General features: G+C 47.8%; 1 protein-coding gene across 2 annotated transcripts in view; it reads right to left on the bottom strand.

Moving 5' to 3' along the window:
* GNA13 (G protein subunit alpha 13) overlaps positions 1-17,206 on the bottom strand; it is a 52,206-nt gene extending 35,000 nt beyond the window's left edge. For both annotated transcript variants that reach the window (XM_049780496.1, XM_049780504.1), the window contains exons 1-2: positions 16,924-17,206; positions 13,308-13,534 (exon numbers count right to left, since the gene is read on the bottom strand). In XM_049780496.1, coding sequence (XP_049636453.1) covers positions 13,308-13,534; positions 16,924-17,206 — 510 coding nt within the window. The remainder of the gene's footprint in view (positions 1-13,307; positions 13,535-16,923) is intronic.
* Between the last annotated feature and the right edge of the window lie 4,303 nt (positions 17,207-21,509).

The following is a 21,509-nucleotide window of genomic DNA, read 5'->3' as shown; positions in this document are numbered from 1 at the left end:
CAATGGTTCTACAAATATGTTCTGTACCTACTGCAGAAAAGTTGAGGATGGAAAAGTTCACCCTCAGGGGATAGACACAGAATGATTACACTCATTTGTGGGATATAAAAAGGATAGTATAATAATAACCAGAGATATTAGAGGCAAGGGCCATACTAGAGGCAAGGGCCAAGAGGACCAGTCCATGGTAGGAAGTTTACCACCAATAGCGAGGGAGCTCAGTTAGAGCAGAGAAAGGACCACTATGACAATGATAGTTAGAAATGATCACTTTGGCCAAGAACTGAATGCTGAAAGGGGATAAAGTGATAGACATAATAACCCTCCAGTAATAATATTGCAAACCACAATGTCTTAAAGGAAGAAAGAGAGAGAAGAAAAATGCCTGCCCCAGAGGCAAAAATGCAGTGGGGGGAGGGTAGGAAGGAAACTGGGGACACTGATGGCGGAAAATATGCACTAGTGAAGGGTGTTGGAAATTGTATGAATGCAACACAATCATGAACAACTTCGTAACTGTATACCTCACGGTAATTCCATTCAAGAATTCATAGAATTTGGATAATGCTAGTTTGTTTTGGTTTACTGCCTCACCAAAGCTAACACTAAACAAATCAACATTAATAACAGCCACCCTGTTAGCAACAGGTCATGGAGTATGTTTTTATTTACATTTTTCTAAGTAAATGATTGATCAAGGAAGGAAAGGAGGGAGGGGATGAGAGGGAAGGAAAGGAAGGAAAGGAAGGAAGGAAGGAAGGAAGGAAGGAAGGAAGGAAGGAAGGAAGGAAGGAAGGAAGGAAGGAAGGAAGGAAGGAAGGAAGGAAGGAAGGAAGGGAGGAGAGGAGGAGAGGAGGAAGGAAGGAAGGAAGGAAGGAAGGAAGGAAGGAAGGAAGGAAGGAAGGAAGGAAGGAAGGAAGGAAGGAAGGAAGGAAGGAAGGGTGGGAGGAAGGGTGGGAGGAAGGGTGGGAGGAAGGGTGGGAGGAAGGGTGGGAGGAAGGGTGGGAGGAAGGGTGGGAGGAAGGAAGGAAGGAAGGAAGGAAGGAAGGAAGGAAGGAAGGAAGGAAGGAAGGAAGGAAGGAAGGAAGGGAGGGAGGGAGGAAGGAAGGGTGGAGGAAGGAAGGAAGGAAGGAAGGAGAGGAAGGAAGGAAGGAAGGAAGGAAGGAAGGAAGGAAGGAAGGAAGGAAGGGAGGGAGGGAGGAAGGAAGGAAGGGTGGGAGGAAGGAAGGGAGGGAGGGAGGGAGGAAGGAAGGAAGGGTGGGAGGAAGGAAGGAAGGAAGGAAGGAAGGAAGGAAGGAAGGAAGGAAGGAAGGAAGAAGGAAGGAAGGAAGGAAGGAAGGAAGGAAGGAAGGAAAGGAAGGAAGGGGTTCTCCCTCTACTGATTTTAAAATCTTGACTCCTTTGACAAAGGGAGATTACAATAGAAAGATTTGGATAAGCAACAACTCTAGTCACAGATGCAGCTCTAGCAGACTCAATCAGGTCTCAATCTGCCTGACACAAATCTCATTCCTGTGGCCACTTCAGTCGTTCCAATAACTGCTAATGGGGCTGTGACAAATTGTGGGCTGGAAGAAAGCAACTTGTAGCAAAGTCTGATCACGAGACCAAATTCAACTGTGACATGCAGTTAATTTCCAGAAATTTTAATTTAAAAAATATGGAGTGTGTTGTAAACACACACACACACACACACACACACACACACACACACACACACACACACACACATGTGCTCAGGGGTCACCCCACTCCCCCAATAGTGCTGAAGACAAAGAAGTGCTGGGCCAGGCTACAAGCAAAATATGAGCTCCAGTCCTTTGAAGCATCTCCTGCACTCCCCAAATAGGTAGTTTCTAATCAGAATTTGCAACCAACTACAAGGGGAAAGGTGCATAAGTAGTATGAGAACTGACAAGGGCAAGAGAAACAATGCAAAGGAGTACATAAAAATAACAAAACCGGGGCCGGAGCAATAGAGCAGCGGGTAGGGCGCTTGCCTTGCACGCGCTCGACCTGAGTTCGGTCACCAGCATCCCACATGGTCCCCCGAGCATGCCAGAAAGGCGTCCTGAGCAAAGCTAGGAATAGCTCCTGAGCATAGCTGGGTGTGGTTAAAAAAAGACAAAAAAAAAAAATAATAATAACAAAACCATGGGACCAGAGAGATGGTGGGGTGGGGGAAGGTGCTTGCCTTGCACAGCTGACTCAGGTCTAATCACCTGTACCCCACATGGTTCCCAAATTACAAGGAGTAATCCTACAGGAAGAGCCAGGACTAAGCTCTGAGCATTGCTGGGTGTGACACCAAAAATAAGTAAACAAGGGGCCGGAGAGATAGCATGGAGGTAAAGCGTTTGCCTTTCATGCAGGAGGTCATCGGTTCGAATCCCGGCGTCCCATATGGTCCCCCGTGCCTGCCAGGAGCAATTTCTGAGCCTGGAGCCAGGAATAACCCCTGAGCACTGCCGGGTGTGACCCAAAAATCACAAAAAAAAAAAAAAAAAAAAAAAAAAAAAAAAAAAAAAAAAAAAAATAAGTAAACAAAGCAAACACTGACCCAGAGTCAGTGTTCTGATGGCCTCGTCTCCAAGCCCAGAACAAATGTGGACAAGATACCAGGTAAGTGCCAATTTCCAAACCACACTTTCCTGGAAAAATACATGGAGGCTGCCTTTCAAACAGCTGATAGCAATAACAGTGCCACCAACTGCAAAGCTCAGTCTGGCAGTGCAGGCCTGACAGCTTGGCGCTCAGGCTCAAGGGTGTTCTGGGCCTACTCCTGGTGGTGCACGGCAGCGAGCAGGGCATGCAGGCCAGGGACTGAACTCAGGGCTAGGACTCAGGGCCAGCACGCACTCTACAGCATGATGTGAAAAACCACATTCGGGTCAGAGAGGTGGCCCAGACAAGCATATGCCCCCAGGTTCAATTCCCTGCTCTGCACAAATAACAAAAGCAAGCAAACAGGAAGATGAAAGTCAACTGAGGATCACAAGGACAGCTTGTTTTTCAAGGTACAGATTCAGCCTTTCCCATGATGAAAGACTGCCATGAACTATATATAACATTCTAAGTAAATTTATTATTAATAGCATATAAGACTACTTATGTCTACACCTGTACCATAAGTTCATAAAGTAAAAAGTTCAGAAAACAAAAGCAACTATGTAAATGTTGTTCTTAATGAATTCTGATACACACCAAAAGCAATGGGCCAGAAGTTAACAGGGGGTGTTAATTATTTGTTTGGTGAGTGCCGGTCAGAAGAGGCTGGAAAGGAGAGAAAAGAATGTTCCAGATGTACAGCTGGAGTGTTTGCTCCACGCTCGGCTGGCCAGCAAGAAGACTCGAACAGGGAGGCCCTGAAGTCTATTCTAGTGCCAATCCCCTCACCCCCATGATGTGAAGCATCAAAAAGCTTCAAATTGGGGCCGGAGAGATACCATGGAGGTAAGGCGTTTGCCTTGTGTGCAGTAGGTTGGTGGTTCGAATCCCAGCATCCCATATGGTCCCAGAGCTTGCCAGGAGTGATTTCTGAGTATAGAGCCCAGAGTAGCCCCTGAGTGTTGCCGGATGTGACCCCCCCCTAAAAAAAAAGCCTCAAATTAAGATGTGAAGCATCTCAATGGTTTGACAACAGCACTGCAGCTGTTTTTTTTTTTAAAGCATTTAAACGACAAATTTGGCAGTTTAGGAAAAAAAAAAAGCACCAGGGCAATTTTTTTTTTTTTTTTTGGTTTTCTGGGCCACACCCGGCAGTGCTCAGGGGTTACTCCTGGCTGTCTGCTCAGAAATAGCTCCTGGCAGGCACGGGGGACCATATGGGACACCCGGATTCCAACCAACCACCTTTGGTCCTGGATCGGCTGCTTATAAGGCAAACACCACTGCGCTATCTCTCCGGGCCCCAGGCAATTCTTTTTTTAAACAAAATCATAGGCCGCAACAGTACAGCGGTAAGGCATCTGGAGTGATTTCTAAGCACATAGCCAGGAGTAACCCCTGAGTGTCACAGGGTGTGGCCCAAATAAGAAAAAAAAAGTCATAGGATTATCTGCATTGAAACTGGTCTTCTAGAAAAAGAATCGGGTGTCTGTTTAAGCCATGTATGTGCAGGGCACCTGGGTATATACCGCCCAAGTAGTCCCAACACCACTGGGTCTGTCCAAGCACTGAGCCACGCAACCCAGACAGCAGAGCACCACCTAGAGTCACCCCAGGTTCCCCAAGCACTGACGGGAAGGCCCCACCCCCACAACATTTAAATGGGTGCCTGTCTGTGAAATACTAACAGAGATGATTAAATTCAGGGGGTCCTTGGCCACTGCACTGTTTGCAGGATGCTCAAACCTTCCTCATCGGGCAGGGAGTATACTGTAATCAAACTCAGAAACTAAAGTCTACTTTCCAAAGCTAAACGATGAGAATGATGAAAATGACTTCCTTGCTCCATCCCCGAGTAGTTTAGTAAACATGAATTTCAGAGTAGCATTGGCACAGGAGAGTTCAAATATCACATCCCAGGCTGGTGAAACTTCCATCCGAAAGCAAATAACTACCCAGGGGAGCCTCCTATGCTGTGCTCAGGAGGTCCAAGGGCCCTTCCAGCCCTGATGAGTCAACTTGACAGGACCCCATAGTGACAGGAGATACCAGGACTTCACCCCGGCACAGCTCAGGCCCTTTAGGCTACACTCAGAGATGCTCATGGTACCGAGAATCAAGCCAGGCCAAGCCCACATACACCCTGACTATCTACTATCTCCAAGCACTGTCCCCTCTCAATTATTTGTTATGAACACATCGGTATAATCCAGCACCCCAAGAGGCATACTTATGTATGTGTGTATGTGTAAGCACAGACAGATCTCATGACAACTGGAATAAAACCATAAACAAGTCTCTGGGCCAAAGCCATAGTACAGCAGAAAAGCCTTGCATTTGGCTGACCCAAGTTCTATTCCCAGAATTCCATATGGTCCCATGAGCAAAGCCAGGAATAAGCTCTGATCACTGCTGGGTATGCACCCCCCCAAAAAAAAAGCGTAAACCTGCTTATACAGCACTGTGGGGCTCTATGGCCCACCTCCAGCCCCATGGGTCTTGGGTACAACTGAGAGAAAATATCTTTCTGAAAAGGGACTGCCATCGGCCAGAGTCTGGGAACCTCTGATGTCTGGCACTGCAAATTCATGCTGCATTATAAACAAATATTTTAGCCCAAACTGCAGTTCCTATTTCACTAAGAACTCAGCAGACCAATGCCTGAAAAGACAGTCACACCATTCCCAAGTCCTGATGATTCAACTACCTCTTCAGTTTCAACAGGTGTGACTGTCAAAAATACAAACTCCTTGGGGCCGGAGTGATGGCATTGCGGTAGGGCGTTTGCCTTGCAAGGGGCTGACCTAGGACAGACCTGGGTTCCATCCCCTGACATCCCATATGGTCTCCGGGGCAAGCTAGGTGCAATTTCTGAGCACAGAGCCAGAAGTAACCACTGAGCATCACCGGGTGTGGACCCCCCCCCCCAAATAATAAGTACAAACTTCATTATCTCAGTTAAGAAAATTTACACCCAAAGTACCATGAAAACAAAGATAAAAGAGTTTTGGTTTTAGACACCATAAAGAAAGTCTGCTCATTACAGGAAGTTGTATTATTGCTGACAACAGTGAAGTGCTAAGAGAAACTAGGAAGTCAGGGCGTCCCTCCCTGTGTCACACACTTTCCTATACTATATAACCAGCCCTAGAAGTTTTGTTTAGGCTTCAAATAAATGGGGACCAGAGCGATAGTACTGTGGTTAAGACATGCCTTGCCAGAACTATACAAGAAAAAAACAACTAACCCCACCAAAAAATGGGGAGAAGAAATGAACAGACACTTTGAAAAAGAAGAAAGGCAAATGGCCAAAAGGCACATGAAAAGATGTTCAACATCACTAATCGTCAGGGAGATGCAAATCAAAACTACTATGAGGTACCACCTCACGCCACTGAGATTGGCACACATCACAAAAAAGGAAAACAAGCAGTGCTGGCGGGGATGTGGAGAGAAAGGAACTCTTTCACTGCTGGTGGGAATGCCGTCTAGTACAACCTTTATGGAAAGCGATATGGAGATTCCTTCACAAACTGGAAATTGAGCTTCCATACGATCCAGCTATACCACTCCTAGGAATATACCCAAGAAACACAAAAATACAATACAAAAATCCATTCCTTACTCCTATATTCATTGCAGCGCTATTTACAATAGCCAGACTCTGGAAACAACCAAGATGCCCTTCAACAGATGAGTGGCTGAAGAAACTGTGGTACATATACACAATGGAATACTATGCAGCCATCAGGAGAGATGAAGTCATGAAATTTTCCTATACATGGATGTACATGGAATCTATTATGCTGAGTGAAGTAAGTCAGAGGGAGAGAGAAAGACGCAGAATGGTTTCACTCATCTATGGGCTTTAAGAAAAATGAAGGACATTTTTAACAGTATCTCAGAGACAAGAGAGATGAGGGCTGGCAGGTGCAGCTCAGGACATGTAGCTCATCACATAGAGTGATGAGTGCAGTTGCAGAGATGACTACACTGAAAACTATCATAACAATGTGAATGAATGAGGGAAGTAGAAAGCCTGTCTCGAGTACAGGTGTAGGGGGGTGGGGAGGAGGGAGATCTGGGAAACTGGTGGTGGGAATGTTGCACCGGTGAAGGGGGGTGCTCTTTACATGACTGTAATCATACAACTATAATCATGTTTGTAATCACGGTGTTTAAATAAAGATAAAGATAAAGAAAAAAAAAAGACATGCCTTGCATGCAACTGATCTGGGTTCGATATCTGACATTCCATATGGACTCCTGAGCCGACCACCAGGAGAAACCTCTGTGCATAGCCAAGTGTGACCCAAAAACAAAACAAACAAAATGACCTAGGACAAACTATCCTAGGTGTGTCAGTCTAGAACAAGAAGGGGGGCTGGAGCAAGAGCACAGAAGGTAAAAAGTTTGCCTCACACACAGCCGAACCGGGTTTGTTCCCTGGCATCCTACATGGTCCCGAGCCTGCCAGGAGTAACCCCTCAATGCTGCCAAGTGTGACCCAAAAACCAAAACCAAAACCAAAACCAAACAGAAAACAAAAAAGGGTACCTGCGTTTACCCACCTTTCCTAACCCTGGTTCCTTCCTATAACCCTCTTCTCCCTATCCTAGAGGCTACCTCTCTCTAGACTCCTACGATGGCCTCAATGTATGTGATTTTTCATCTGTATCTCCCCTTCTCAAAAATCCTGAAGGCCCACAAAGGGCCCAATAAACCCTGGCTAGGAAACACTGCCCTAAGTTATACCATCAATCTTCGATTTTTCTGTTTTCCACAATAAGCTATTCCATTCCCCATAATATGAAAGTGACCAGAAAAGGCAATATTTGCCTTCAGGAACCTGGAAAAACAAATGTTCATGTTTGTACCCTAAGTTATTACTAAACAAATGGATGGTCGTGAAAAACACAAGCTGAATGGCCACCAGCCTCTCCCTTGTCCCAAAGGCTAAGTCCCAATGGCCCAAACAGGGGAAGCCACAGAGGCAAACAAATGCCCCACTCTCCGCATTTCAACTGGTCATAGGCTTACTAATAGCTGGCTGAAACAAAAGAGGCTGATTTTAGTTATTTATCTGTGAGCACCTCTCATTTCCCGACATTTACCTATTTTATTCAAAATTTTAAAAAAAAATAATCCTTTAGGGCCCGGAGAGATAGCACAGCGGTGTTTGCCTTGCAAGCAGCCGATCCAGGACCTAAGGTGGTTGGTTCGAGTCCCGGTGTCCCATATGGTCCCCTGTGTCTGCCAGGAGCTATTTCTGAGCAGATAGCCAGGAGTAACCCCTGAGCACGGCTGGGTGTGGCCCAAAAACCAAAAAAAAAAAATCTTTAGAAATACGGCATTAGGGGGCCGGAGCAGTGGTGCTAGAGGTAAAGCATCTATCTTGCAAATGCTAGCCTAGGATGGACTGCGATTCAATCCCCCGGCATCCCATACGTTCCCCCCAATCCAGGAGAGATTTCTGAGTGAATAGCCAGGAGTAACCCCTGAGTGTCAACAGGTATGGCCCAAAAACAAAAACAAACAAAACCAAAAATAAATATGGCATTAGGATGAAGCTAGAAAGATAGTACAGCTGGTAGGACGTTCAATTCCCAGCAAGCCATACAGTCACCCAAGCCTGCCAGGAGTTATTTCTGAGCACAGAACCAGGAGTAAACCATGAGAATTGCTGGGTGTGGCCCAAATACCAAAGAAAAGAAAAGAAAAGAAAAATGAACTTAGGGTACAAAATAGAAGTCATCTCTATCTGTTTTAAAGGAAGAGGAAGTAGACTTCTTTAAATTCAATGAGTTGGGGGATTGAGTAATTTAGACATTTTTTTATGAGACGGCATTATTAAATATATCGAAAAATTATAAAAATTAAAATTTTTCTAGGAAGGCTTTTGTTTCCGAGAAAATGAACAAATCAACATTCAAAAATGTTTCTCCTAAAAAAAAATGTTTCTCCTTTCCAGAAGAACCTTGTCATTCAGACTGAGAACAGGGAGGAAGTGCCAGGCCCTGTGTTGCTGAGACACAGAAAGACAAAACAGGGCAGATCAAACTCTACCCCAAGAACTGCTGTCAGAGCAGGAGAAGCAAGTGCAAAGGGAACTGACTCCACATCAGACCTGTGAAGGGAGAGAAAGATGGGGGAGGAGAGGCCGAGCAAAGGAGGAAGCAAGAGTCCCAAGAGCTGTGTATGAGGTCAATCATTCAGGTAGGGACTCCAAATGCAGATCACTGTACCCCACCCCAAGATTCCTTATCAAGGACCCTCAATGATTAGACCCTGAGAATTCTACTTTGTTCTAAACATTCTTCCAGGTCAAGCTAAGCAATGGGTCTCTGAACCACATTTCATTCAAATGAAAAAGGTGAAACCCAATGGACTGATGTGGCACTAAAGATTTTGTAAAGAGAGTCAGCGGAAATAGAACATTAAGGTGTGAGGGGATCTGGAGGCTTGGTGGGGGGGGGGGAACGACCACACACATTATGCTCTCATAGCCTTGAACAAACATAACACCAGTTTGTCCTGTGTGATCCACTTCTAAGTGTGGAGGCAACAATCCCAGGAAAGGATCAGTAGAGAATTCCAGGGAGAGAAGCAGCACTGAAGCAGTGCCAGAGTGTGGGTGAGGCGGAAACAGCACAGTGCAAATCCAACTGGCATTCAGCAGCCAGTGCAGTGGGACTCCGCTATGCCAAGTCATACACAACACGGACCCTTCTCTGATCGGGGCGCGGAGACAAAAGCTACTGCAAGAAAGGATATGGTACCACCCAGGCATGGCAAGGCAAACACGGCCGACAGAATTCTGGTCTATTTCCCCTAACGTACATACTCCCTCACCAAGCCAGCAAAATCAACTCTTCTCAACATGGGGACACAGGCCTTTCCCTTCACCCATGGTGACTTCCACTTCAAAAGCAAATAACTACAAAAGAGAGTGCTATCTCGAGGGTTGCTACTGAAGGCTTCTCTCGGCAATTGCAGCCAATCACCTAGAGAGGATTTTTTGTCTGTTTTGTTTTTTGTTAGTTTTTGGTCCACACCGGCAGCACTCGGGTTACTCCTGGCTCTACGCTCAGAAATCAATCCTGGCAGACTCAAGGGACCATATGGGATGCCGGGATTAGAACTACCGTCATTCTGCATGCAAGGTAAATGCCCTACCTCCATGCTATCTCTGGCCCCTAGAGAGGATTTTTGGAAGTCAAAGGCACAGGTGCCATGTGTCCCTTAAGTCCACAAAGTTAAAAGGTTGAGTATGGGTTGGAGGAACCTCACTAGCCCTGACCCCCGGGGAGAGGCAGGCAATGACCACAGGTGTCCGGAGCAAACCCATGTTGTATTGATCCAGATTACCTGGGAGTTCAAGGAAGGAGTTAGAGAGGATACAAGGTGAAATGGGGGAAAGAGGAAATGAACTGAATGATATGAACAGGACTTTCAGTGGTAGAAAAAGACAGGGGCAGGTATGGGGTAGGGTGGTGATTGTATACAGACAAAGAACTGAAGATGACCAAGAAAAAGAAATGTAAATTAACCCAAGTGCTTGCCCACCAGGTTGCCAAGCATAACTGAGGATACGAAAGCATTAGATAACTAATCTGGCTCTAGGAGCAGGCACTACTAAACAACACTGAGGAATAAATACAAAACAAGGGAGAAATACCCCCGTTCTCTTGGAAGTTAAAGTAATCCTGTCACTGTCCCCGTCCCCCACCATTTTTGAGCTTGGTGAGCCAGAATTACTCCAGGCTCTGAACTCTCAGGAATCATACCTGGTAGGGCTGGGCAAGCATCTTACCTGCTCTAACTATCCCAGTCCTGTGTCTCCGCTTCTTAACAGAAAAACTTATTTCTGGAACTGTCCTCTTGTACCCCTGAAGCCTCAGTAAACTCAAGAACATTCACATCTGTACCCCCAGTTGTTTTACTTATCTTGTGGTCAAATGTTTGGTATTAGGGACCAAACCTAGGGCCGCATCCATGTGAAAGGTGATCTACATGGATGATAGCCTTTCCCTTACCTAACTGGTGAGTGATGTGGATTAGTTTGGTTTTTAAGGGCCACAACCCGCTGTATTCTGGTTCTGTACTCAGGGGTTACTTTTGGTGGTTCTTGGGGGAGCAGATGGGTGGCAGAGCTTGAACTCAGTCAGGTTGGCTGTGTATAAGGCCCTACTTGCTGTACTGTCAACTGGCCCACACTTGTTCTTACAGGCAAACGAACAAAAACCTCAAGGAATACTTTCTTCCTTTTATGGGCCACACCGGGAGGTGCTCAGAGGTGACTCTTGGTTCTATGATCTAAAATTACTCATGACAGGCTTGGGGGACTATCTGGGACGCCAGAGACTGAACTCAGGTTGTCTGAATACAAGGTAAAAAACTCTACCCGCTGTGCTATCACTCCAGCATCAGGAACATTTTCTTAACAATTATAATGGGACACTCTTGATATAAGATGGAAATGCATACATCAAGATTCAAAGTATATTGATGAAGCCTAATTTCAACTAAACAGAGTCATAAAATTTTCCCACAAAGAGCATTGCTGTTTGTTGTCATTTGTTTATGTTGATGCAAGCAACAGCACAAGTAAAAGATCAAGTGCTGGCCAAAGCACAAAACCTAACCACAAGTGTAATGGAGACTTGGACAGAGTTCATTTGTCAGGTTAAATTATTAATTCTAATATATTATGCTGTCAGCTACTCACTGATCTTTCATTACACTACAAATTATTCCCTAAGACAAGACACCCATAAGAGGACCGCACGAGAGTATATGTTAACGGCTGTGTTACATATAACACGAGGACCCAAATTGAGATGAAGTAAAGATTCAGGAATCAGTTTTAGCAAAAGCCATCATGACTGAGCCAGGGAGACAGCACAGAGGGTTGGGCATTTGCCCAGGTAAGATGGCGCTGACCCGGGTTCAATCTCCAACATCCCATGTGGTCTCCGGAATACTTCCAGGAGTGATTCAAAGGTGCAGAGCCAGAAATACAGTCCTGGGTGTGGCTAAAATTATTTTTTTAAACAAAATAAACTAAACTACTATCTGGAGACTTTTCTACAAGTTCAAATAGTCAAGCCAGTGTCCCAAGTACACATTGTAACAACATTTTGTAGCTCCACACCCATGACTGTGGATTCTCTTCAATGCTCGGTGCAATCATCAACTTCCTAAGCAGCCTCATTTCTAACTGTCACTTTATTTTGGGTTTACAGTAAAGCACATCAGATCTGAAACTCCCTCCAAATTGCACAGTCTAGATTGCTATCATTCCTGGGATCTATCCGGTCTTTGGGCAAATAAAACTCAGAATACCAATCATAAAACTCAAAAAAACCAATCAAAGCATTCTCCATTAAATTAAAAAAACTTGTTAAAAAAATCTATTTCAAGTATTGTTTCTGTATCTTTTTAAACCTAGGCTTATCCTGGCTTTTCTACCCAGTCTTTCTATACTTTGTAACAGTTATAGTTTTACTTGAAATTCTAGTGTTGCCTCAAGTTAAAGAAATAAAACAAAAGGTTATTTGGTATTTTCAGAAAGAACATTTTGTAGAATGCGTTCATGAGCATAAAAAAACACAAAATGGGGCCAGAGATAGCATGGAGGTAGGGTGTTTGCCTTGCATGTAGAAGGATGGTGGTTTGAATCCCAACATCCCATATGGTTCCCTGCCTGCCAGGATCGATTTCTGAGCGTAGAGCCAGGAGTAACCCCTGAGCGCTGCCGGGTGTGACCCCCCAAAAACAAAAAACAAACAAACAAACAAACAAAAAAAAAACCCCACAAAATTCAGGGTCAGAGGTGAGGACAAGCTGCTTGCCTTGTTTGAAGCCCACCAGGTTTGATCATACCATATGGTTCCCTCAAGCCTGCCAGGAATGATCACTAAGAGCAGAGCCAGGAGTCAGCCCTTGAGTACTGCTGGGTGGGGCCCATAAACCAAACCAAAACAACATAAAACAAACCAACCACAAAATGCAAATATAAGAAAGGCACCTTGCCAGGTAAAGATTTTAATGCCTACAATCGTTAAAAATAGTCCTATCTCGGGAAAAGAGCACCTCTACCAATTACATATCTGAAGAATGAGGTTCAGTTATTGAACTCTCACTACAAAAGCCAAAGGTCCCCCTTATTTGAAAGATAAAAACTGTTGCTGTAACTGGAAAGAAAGTGTTTTCCGGCCCGGAGAGATAGCACAGCGGCATTTGCCTTGCAAGCAGCTGATCCAGGACCAAAGGTGGTTGGTTCGAATCCCGGTGTCCAATATGGTCCCCCGTGCCTGCCAGGAGCTATTTCTGAGCAGACAGCCCAGAGTAACCCTGAGCAACGCCGGGTGTGGCTCACAAAAACCAAACCAAAAAAAATAAATAAATAAAAATAAGAGAAAGTGTTTTCGGAAAAAGAAGAAAATCAAAGGAACGACCATCATATGACCTTACTTTCAAAAAGAAAAATTGACCAATTAAGTATTGTAATGACATCAACCAATCTAGGGGTTTATTTTACTTTACTTTACTTACAAAAAGCCCACCTAACAATGTCTGCAGCTAAAATTCTGGACACGTTTTGTGTAGGTTAGTGGAAAAGAAGTTATGTTAGAATCGAGGAGTCATCAAAGCCATTCAAATAAAATCCCAACATTTTAAAAGAACAAATCTCTTACCAGCTGAAATTCCCGGCGCCGGTCATAGGCATTCTGGATGCCACTATCTGCCCATAATGCTCGGATAGCAGGAAGATATTGTAAAAAAAGTTGCGTTTCTACCATTCCTTGGGCCGCCATGGGGGCCCGGGTGTCAAATGCCATCATCTTGTCCCCGTTGAGTTGGTTCGAGGTATCTCCCCAAGGAATATGAAGCTTCTCCCGGGCATCTACCAGCACTCTCATACCTTTGTTTAAAAAGAAAGAGAAAAAAAAAAAGGGGGGGGGGGAGTACAAGCATAGTCATTAGATAATCCTGCAGATTCTAGTCCAGTATTGCAGTCTTAAATCATGGAATTACTCCAGGAGTACCAACTCCAAAAAGAACTCTAGGATCAAACCACCTGTAACTTTTCAAAGTTTAACAAAAATTTAAAAAAGGTAAGTTGTTCACTATCATAATAAAATCTGAACCTTTAAAAAGCGGGTATTCATAATAAATACCGTTCTTTTATGAAAGATCTGAACATATTCTAATTTAGAAAATAACGAGGTAGGAGGTTGTCACAAAACCAATCTGAAAACCAAGTTCTTCAAATCGGGCTGTGATGAGATGAAAGGAACCGGGTTTGTCTGTCACTTGAACAGCTGCTGTCTCTGATGCATCATCAAACATAACTGCACTACTCGAAAGAGCTATCTAGATAACTGGGGGAAAAAAAACAACTTTTTGCTGTGAATTTTCTGATCATGTCTATTCCCTCCCCCCCCCCCCAAAAAAAAAACTGGGTGATTTATCTTGGAATCAATGCACAACCAAGTGGTGCTCAAGAACCGGTGTCCATTCCAATCTGGGGGTTTGTTTACCTGGCTCAGCATCAGCTGACACTCAGGTAACTCTATCACTGGCATAAAATTCCTTAAATTCAGTTGCATCCGGATACAAAGGTCCCTTCAATTAGGGATGGCCAGGCGGGTCTGTGGCCTTGAAGGAGAGCTGAGTTAGTTTCATGCTAAACATTACCATAGGGCAGGGGTCTCAAACTCAATTTACCTGGGGCCTCAGGAGGCAAAGTCGGGGTGAGGCAGGGCCGCATAAGGGATTTTGCTTACCGAATATTTGCAATAAAAAAATCGCATTAGTAAGAAAAAAAACAGAACTGCTCGGGGTATGCGAATGTTTAATGCGATTTTTTTCTTACCAATGCGATTTTTATTGCGATTATTCGGTAAGCAAATAATCGTGAATACTGCGATATTTGAAGGCTGGCCACGGGCCACAAAATGTTGTACGACGGCAGCAAACAGCGGGCCGCGAGTTTGAGACCCCTGCCATAGGGCTTAAAATCAGGCTACTTAGGGGTGTGGTCCATGCTAGGGGGCCTATGGCTCCCTCCCTTAGGTCTCCCACAAAGCAGTCAGCCTCTACTCAAAATCTGAGATAGAGAGAAATAACAGGGGAGGGTGGGTGGCAGGAGACAAGGGAGCCTGTTCAAACAATTGCTGAACCCAAATTCCACTGTCAGACACACACAGGGCACGAAAAACCCTGAGCTCAGCAACCAAGTCCTGGGCAATCACCACCACCTCAGGACCTTTTATGTAGAAAGTATTTTGTGACTGGAGTCAAGAGTGTTGGACAAAATTAAAAGATAAAAAAAATAATAATAATAATAACCTTCTCTCACTCTTGGATCACCCAGGGATAAGCATCTTTTACATTTTCCCACCCACTTAACCAAGTTCCTTTTGCAAAGCACTTGTCAAAAAATGCAAGCCCAGAGAGAGCTCAAGCACCCAGCACCCTGGCGCAAGCCAGGGGACACAACCTACTTGGGGTGCGGGGGTGGGGTGAGGGTTGCACGTCAAGCTGAGGTCAGAGCCTCTTGACATCAAGGCAGGATTTCATCTGAGCGAGCAAGGGTGTGGGTGTGGGGTGACAGCCCAGGGGTAGCCCCGCTTCCCCCCCTGCACCTGGCAGCCCTGCCCCAAGCTCCCAGGGTGCCCCAGAAAAGCAAAGCAAGCAAGGACTCGGGGAAGTGAGGATAGAGGCAAGATAGATCCGCCCTTGCCACTGGGGCAAAAAAAACAACCACTGGAGGCTCCTAGAGTACAGGAATTGAGGGAACCCCCACCCCCAATCTCAGTCTGGGGCTCTGACCCGAAGCCACAGTCCAGTTCCAATTCCAAATCCCGGGCCCGCCAAGGTTCAGGGGCCAGTCACCCTTCGCCCTTGACTGACTTGACCGGCGTCCGGGGCCCAAGTTTCCCGGCTCCCTTTTGCTTTGCAGCAGGCCCTCTTGGGAGCGGGGAGATCCGGGCCAAGATCCCCTAGCCTCCATGTGACTCGGGTCCCCCAGAGAAGGAATTGGGGGGGGGGGCGCCAAGTCAGGCCAAACAGGGGTGCCGAATGGGTATGTGTGTGTTGTGTGTGGTGGGGGGATAGGAGAGTCAAAATAGGGGTGGAGTGGAAGAAGGTCCCATGCAGGCTGATGGTGGGTGGGTGGGGTGGCTCTCCCCGATCTCATCCTGAGAGAGCAAGCACCCCACCACCAAAGCTTGCTCTGTGGCTCGGCTTCCCCTTTAAAAGGGAGGGGGGCGAGGGGCCGAAGATGTAGCACGGAGGAGGTAGGGCGATTGATCGCCTTGCATGCAAAAAGAAGGACAGTAGTTTGAATCCCTTATGGCATCCTATGTGGTCCCCCCACCCCTGAACGAGCCTACCGGGAGCGAGTTTTGAGCCAGGTGTGAGCCCCAAAACCATAGGGTGCCCCTCGAGCGAGCCTGCCAGGAGTCAACTCTGAGCGCTGCCAGGTGGGATCCCCAAAACCATAAGCCTGCCTGCCTGCCAGCATCAATCTCAGAGTGCAAAGCCAGGAGAGCTTGGAACCCCTGGGTGCTGCTAGTGGGACCCCCCCCTAAAAAAAAAATAGGGTCCCTCCTGGAGCGAGCTTGCCAGGATCAATCTCTGAGTGCAGAGCCAGGAAAAGTGTGGAACCCCTGAGTGCTGCGAGGTGTGAGCCCCAAAAACCATAGGGTCCCCCTCGAGCGAGCCTGCCAGGATCCATTTCTGAGCGTAGAAGAGCCAGGAGTCAACCCTGAGCGCTTGCCGGGTGGGATCCCCAAAACCATAAGCCTGCCTGCCTGCCAGCATCAATCTCAGAATGCAAAGCCAGGCGAGCTTGGAACCCCTGGGCGCTGCTAGTGGGGACCCCCCCCCCCAAAAATAGAATCCCTCCTGGAGCGAGCTTGCCAGGATCAATCTCTGAGTGCAGAGCCAGGAAAAGTGTGCAACCCCTTGAGCCTTGCTGCCGGGTGTGACCCCCAAATCCAAAAAGAATGGGGAGGGGGCGAGGCCCAGGGCCAGAAGGCAAAGGTATTGAGGGGTGTAGGGAGCAAATGGGGCGGGTGAGGGGAGTTCAGCGACGAGTTTGGGGGTGCAGGAAGCAAAAGAAAGAGCAGCAGAGCGCAGAGAGAGGATCAGAGTGGGGGAGAGCCGGGGCGCGCCCCCTTTTTGTTCCTTTTCCTCCGCCTTTCTGCTGCGAGGCCCGGGACGGTGGGGCGGCGGCCCAGGGCCCCGCAGAGCCCCGCGGGGAGCCCCCGATCGCCCCGGGGCGCCCCCCGAGCGAGCGGGCACCTTTGATGACGTTGCTGTAGATGGTGGGGCGGAACTCCTCGCGCGCGCGCTGGTCGAAGTCCTGGCCGTGGATGATGCGCATCTGCTTGAGGAAGGTGGACTTGCCGCTCTCGCCGGCGCCCAGCAGCAGGATCTTGACGAGGCGCTTCACGTAGGTCTTCTCGCGCGACAGGCACTTGTCGATCTCCTTGGACTTGCGCTGCTGCTCGGCCTCGCCGCTCGTCAGCACGCAGCCCGGGAAGCACGCCGACAGCACCGAGCGCGACGGCAGGAAGTCCGCCATCTTGCCGCCGCCCGCCCGCCGCCGCCCGCCGCTGCCGCCCGCCGCCGCCCCGCTCGGCCTCCTCGGCCCCGCCGGCCCCGGGAGCGCTCGAGGGCGGGGAGCCGAGCCGAGCCGAGCCGAGCCGAGCCGAGCCCCGCGCACGCGCGCGAACGTGGAGCGTCGAGGGCGGGACGGAGGGAAGCGGCCGAATGACGGACTGCGCCCCGCGGGGCGGAGGGAAGGGGCGGGTCTGCGAGGGGCGGCGGCTGCGCGTGCGCGCCGCCGAGGCTCGCGGGAGCGCGCGCACGCACGCACGCACGCACGCGGGGGTCGGGGACTCGGGGCGGAACTCAGCCCCGAGTCCACTGACTTCGCCCCACGGGGGGTCTGGGAGGGGCGGCGGCGGCTCTGCGTGCGCGCTGCCGAGGCTCGCGGGAGCGCGCGCGCACGCACGCACGCGGTTGTCCGGGAGGGACTCGGCCCCGAGCTAGGGAGAGACTCTGGCGCGCACGCGCGCGAGGAGGGGCAGGGTGGTGGGAGGGAGGCGGGGAGCGGTCACGTGGTCCCAGGCCTGGAAGTCGGGCGGGCGGGCGCCTGCCCTGCCCAACTTTCTGTTTCCCTTTTCGGGACCTGCACCCGCCTCTGGGATGGGCCTAGACTAGAGCCTTTTCCTGTAAGCCTGCAGGCCAGGGATCAAGTTTTGGGCTGTTCCATCCCCCCCCCCCCCCATCGCCTGCTAGCTAGGTGCTGGGATGTATTTCGAGATCTTTGGCTGCAAAGTGGATTTAGGTGCATTTATTTTTATTTTTATTTTATTTTAACTTAATTTTTATTTTTATTTTACTTTTTATTTTCATTTATTTTATTTTACTTTTATTTTCATTTTATTTTCTGCTTTCTTTTTCATTTCATTTTATTCTTATTCTTATTTTATTATTTCTATTTTATTTTCATTTATGTCATTTTATTTTTAATTCGTATTTTATTTTATTATATTTCTACTTGAAGGTAGCTTGCTCTCCAACCATTCTGAGGCCAAAGGGTAGCAATACCCCATTTTTGCGAGTTGCCTTCTGACTTCAGCTCTGCTAGATCAGTCGATCAGCAGGCAGAAAGCCTTGGATGGTAGCAGAGTGGTGGAGGGTGAGGTCATGGCGACCCCCCCCTTCCCTTCCCCAACCGGACACTGTGCTGCTGCGGACTCTTCCCTACAAGGAAGCAGATAAGCAAACAGACTAGGACGGGCGGCGCAGGCAAAATTTAGGTTTCCTGCCAGAGCACAGAGGATATGACCAGCCAAGGGACTTTTTCTCTTTGGGCTTCACCACCAGTTTCAGGCCCAGGACACCTGAAGAGGCGATCTGGAGACTGACTTCTTTGTTTTTAGTGTTTAGTTTCAAGGGGAAGAAAAACTCTGGACTATCTTACCAGATTCTGGTAAGATTGTAAGGCTGGATTTGGGCTAGTCTGAGTTTAGAAATGAACAGGCACTTGCTAGGGAACGGAAATAGTAGGTTAGCACCCTGTGTTGTTTTTTTTTTTTTTAAGTTGTTAAAAAAAAATCAGTGCTGATCAGGTTACTGTAGAGTTGAGCCCCATGGTTCAAGAGTCCCATGACTTAGTAGTAACAAAGCCTGCAGGAGGAACTATCTCCTGTAGTCCTGGCCCAGCCCAGGGTTGGACAATCTGTGATAGACAAAGCAGGGCAGGTCCAGCTCCTTCCTGTATCTGTTGACTGATAGTGGTAGGATCCTTGGGTGGTGCCTGCAGGCCAATGCCTGGCAGCTCTCTCTCTAGTCTTAACTAGGATTTGAGGAGGTCCAGCTGCTCCCAGGCAAGGGAAAAACTCACTTTACCTCTGGATAGGAAGGTAAATGGATCAATGATTTCCCTGGATGCATCTCAACCAGCTGTTGAGCTCAACTCTTCTGCAGAGGTGGCACAGGACTGTCTCTAAATTTGCGGGGTTTTTGTTTGTTTTTTGGGGGGTCACACCCGGCAGCACTCAGGGGTCACTCCTGGCTCTACGCTTAGGAATTACCCTGGCAGGCACAGGAGACCATATGGGATGCCAGGATTCGAACCACTGTCCTTCTGGACACAAGGCAAATACTTTCTCTCCATGTTATCTCTCCGCCTAAATTGGGTTCTTAACATCTTTTTCCTTCTGCTCAGTCCCCTTTTTCCCAACTTGGTAGAGAAACAAGAGGGCCCAGAGAGTAGAGCAGGAGGCATTCCTGCCCAGCCAGTTCCTGTTGTGACATGTCTATCTAACAGCAGCTAGAGCTCCTCAGGGCCTCCCAGTATGAGAAACTTGCCTCAGCTTTCACTGGGCTCCAAAGCAGCCTCCCTGCTTGAATCTCAGTTTTTTGAGAAACACACACACACACACACACACACACACACACACACACACACACACACACACATTAGCACAGGGATGGCAGTTAGTAGTGCTCAAGGGATCTCAGTCCACCTGGGTTTGCTTCTGGCAGCCCCAGTGATCCCCTATGCACCAACTGGGCTCAATTTGAGCACAATTGGGTGGGGTCCAACTCCCCCAAATCTTTTTAAGAAAGAGAAAAAAATAGAGGTTTGGTCTGACCGCAGAAGATTCAACATAAGCATTGTTGCTGTGTGATCCAGCAATGCCACCACCATTCCCATCCCCCAAAATAGAAGAATGGAAATCGTGTTGCTAGAAAATCTTGTACCCCTATGTTATGTTCATGTTGACTCTGCTGAATGGACAGATGAAGTAACAACCCATCTCCGCACGGACGGATAAACAGATGACCAGCACACCATCTGGGAGCACAATAGAATTCTTCAGCCATGAAGAGATATGAAGCAGAGACTTGGACTGCAGCATGGAAGCCCCCTGAACACATAGAGCTTGGTGCCAGCGGTCAGGCATCAAAGGACCTCATCTTGCTGGGCTCCATCTCTATGGAAGATGCAGAAGGTGGAGTGGTGGTCACCAGGGACAGGGAAAGGAGATTAGGCAGCCACTGTCTCTCCAGGATTTCTTTTGGAAGGTCGGGAAGGTTCTGGATCTAGGTGGAGTGGGGTTGGTGTAGGGGACTGGTTATAGACGTCCTAAGAGCCTAAATGCCACTAATATATCTTGGATGACTGATGACAGGTACATTTTAGCAAAATTAAAAATATACAAATAGGGAGGGGCACCAGTGTGGTCACAGGGTGGGAAATATTTGCTTTGCATAAGACCAACTTTGATCTCTGGCACCATTGAGGGTCCCCTACGCGCCATTGGGAGTGATCCCCAAGTTTAGAACCAGGAGGAAGCTCTGAGCACCGCTGGGTGTGGCCCCAAGCCCACACACTTAAAGCGTAGGCTTGGCATTCACGTGTTTTGTGATGCTGTATTTGATGAATGAAAGTTCAAAGGTTTTATGTTTTGGGACCCTTCCTGATGCATTTTGGGGAGCCCACAGACCACTCCTTGTGGTGCTCAGCATAATAGGCCTGATGGCTCAGTGTTGGGGTCTTTCTGCTGGGCCCAGCGGTGCTGTGGTACCACCAGGACCACAGTCATGGCAGCTGGGGGGTAGGAGGGGCAGGGATATGCAGTGTCTTTGCTGGGGCTTGAACTTGGGGCCTCTTGCATGTAAAACTTGCCTTTGAGCTACCTTCCAAGCTCCAGTATTTCTTTTATTGTATCTTATTTGGGAGGTGCTGAGGATTGAACTCAGGGCCTCACATATGCAAGATAAGTGTTCTACCATTGACCTATACTCCTGGCCTCTTCTGGTATTTTTGTTTGTTGGTTTGGTTTGGGCTTGGGGGCCACACTGGACCATGATCAGGGATTGTGCCTGGCTCTGCTCTCAATTAATCACTCCTTGAAGGCTCAAGGGATCAGGTTGGCCACATGCAAGGCAAAAGCCCTACCAGCTGTAGTATCTCTGTACCTTTGCGGTATTTATTTTAAAGTAATTGTAATGGACCAAAGAGACAGTGTAGCAGCTCAAGTGTAGCTTGCCTTGTATGAGGCTGATCCCAGTTCAGTTCCTGGCACCAAATCCAGTGTCCTGAGCCCTTCATAACCCTGAACACTGCACCAGGAATAAGTCCTAAGCACTATCAAGTGTGCCTTGCCCCACCCCAAAGGAACACTAAAGGTTGAAATTATTTGCACAAGAAATAAAAACTGCTTGGGGCCGAAGTAATAGCACAGTGGTAGGATGTTTGCCTTGCATGTGGCTGACCCGGGACTGATCCAGGTTCAATCCCCAGTACCCCATATGATCCCCTGAGCCTGCCAGGAGCGATTCCTGAGCATAGAGCCAGGAGTAACCCA

The sequence above is a fragment of the Suncus etruscus genome, chromosome 1 (assembly GCF_024139225.1).
Source record: "Suncus etruscus isolate mSunEtr1 chromosome 1, mSunEtr1.pri.cur, whole genome shotgun sequence".
In the NCBI taxonomy this organism is placed as follows: domain Eukaryota; kingdom Metazoa; phylum Chordata; class Mammalia; order Eulipotyphla; family Soricidae; genus Suncus; species Suncus etruscus.
The sequence above is the reverse complement of the archived record's forward strand: the minus strand, read 5'-3'. Positions and strand labels throughout refer to the sequence as shown.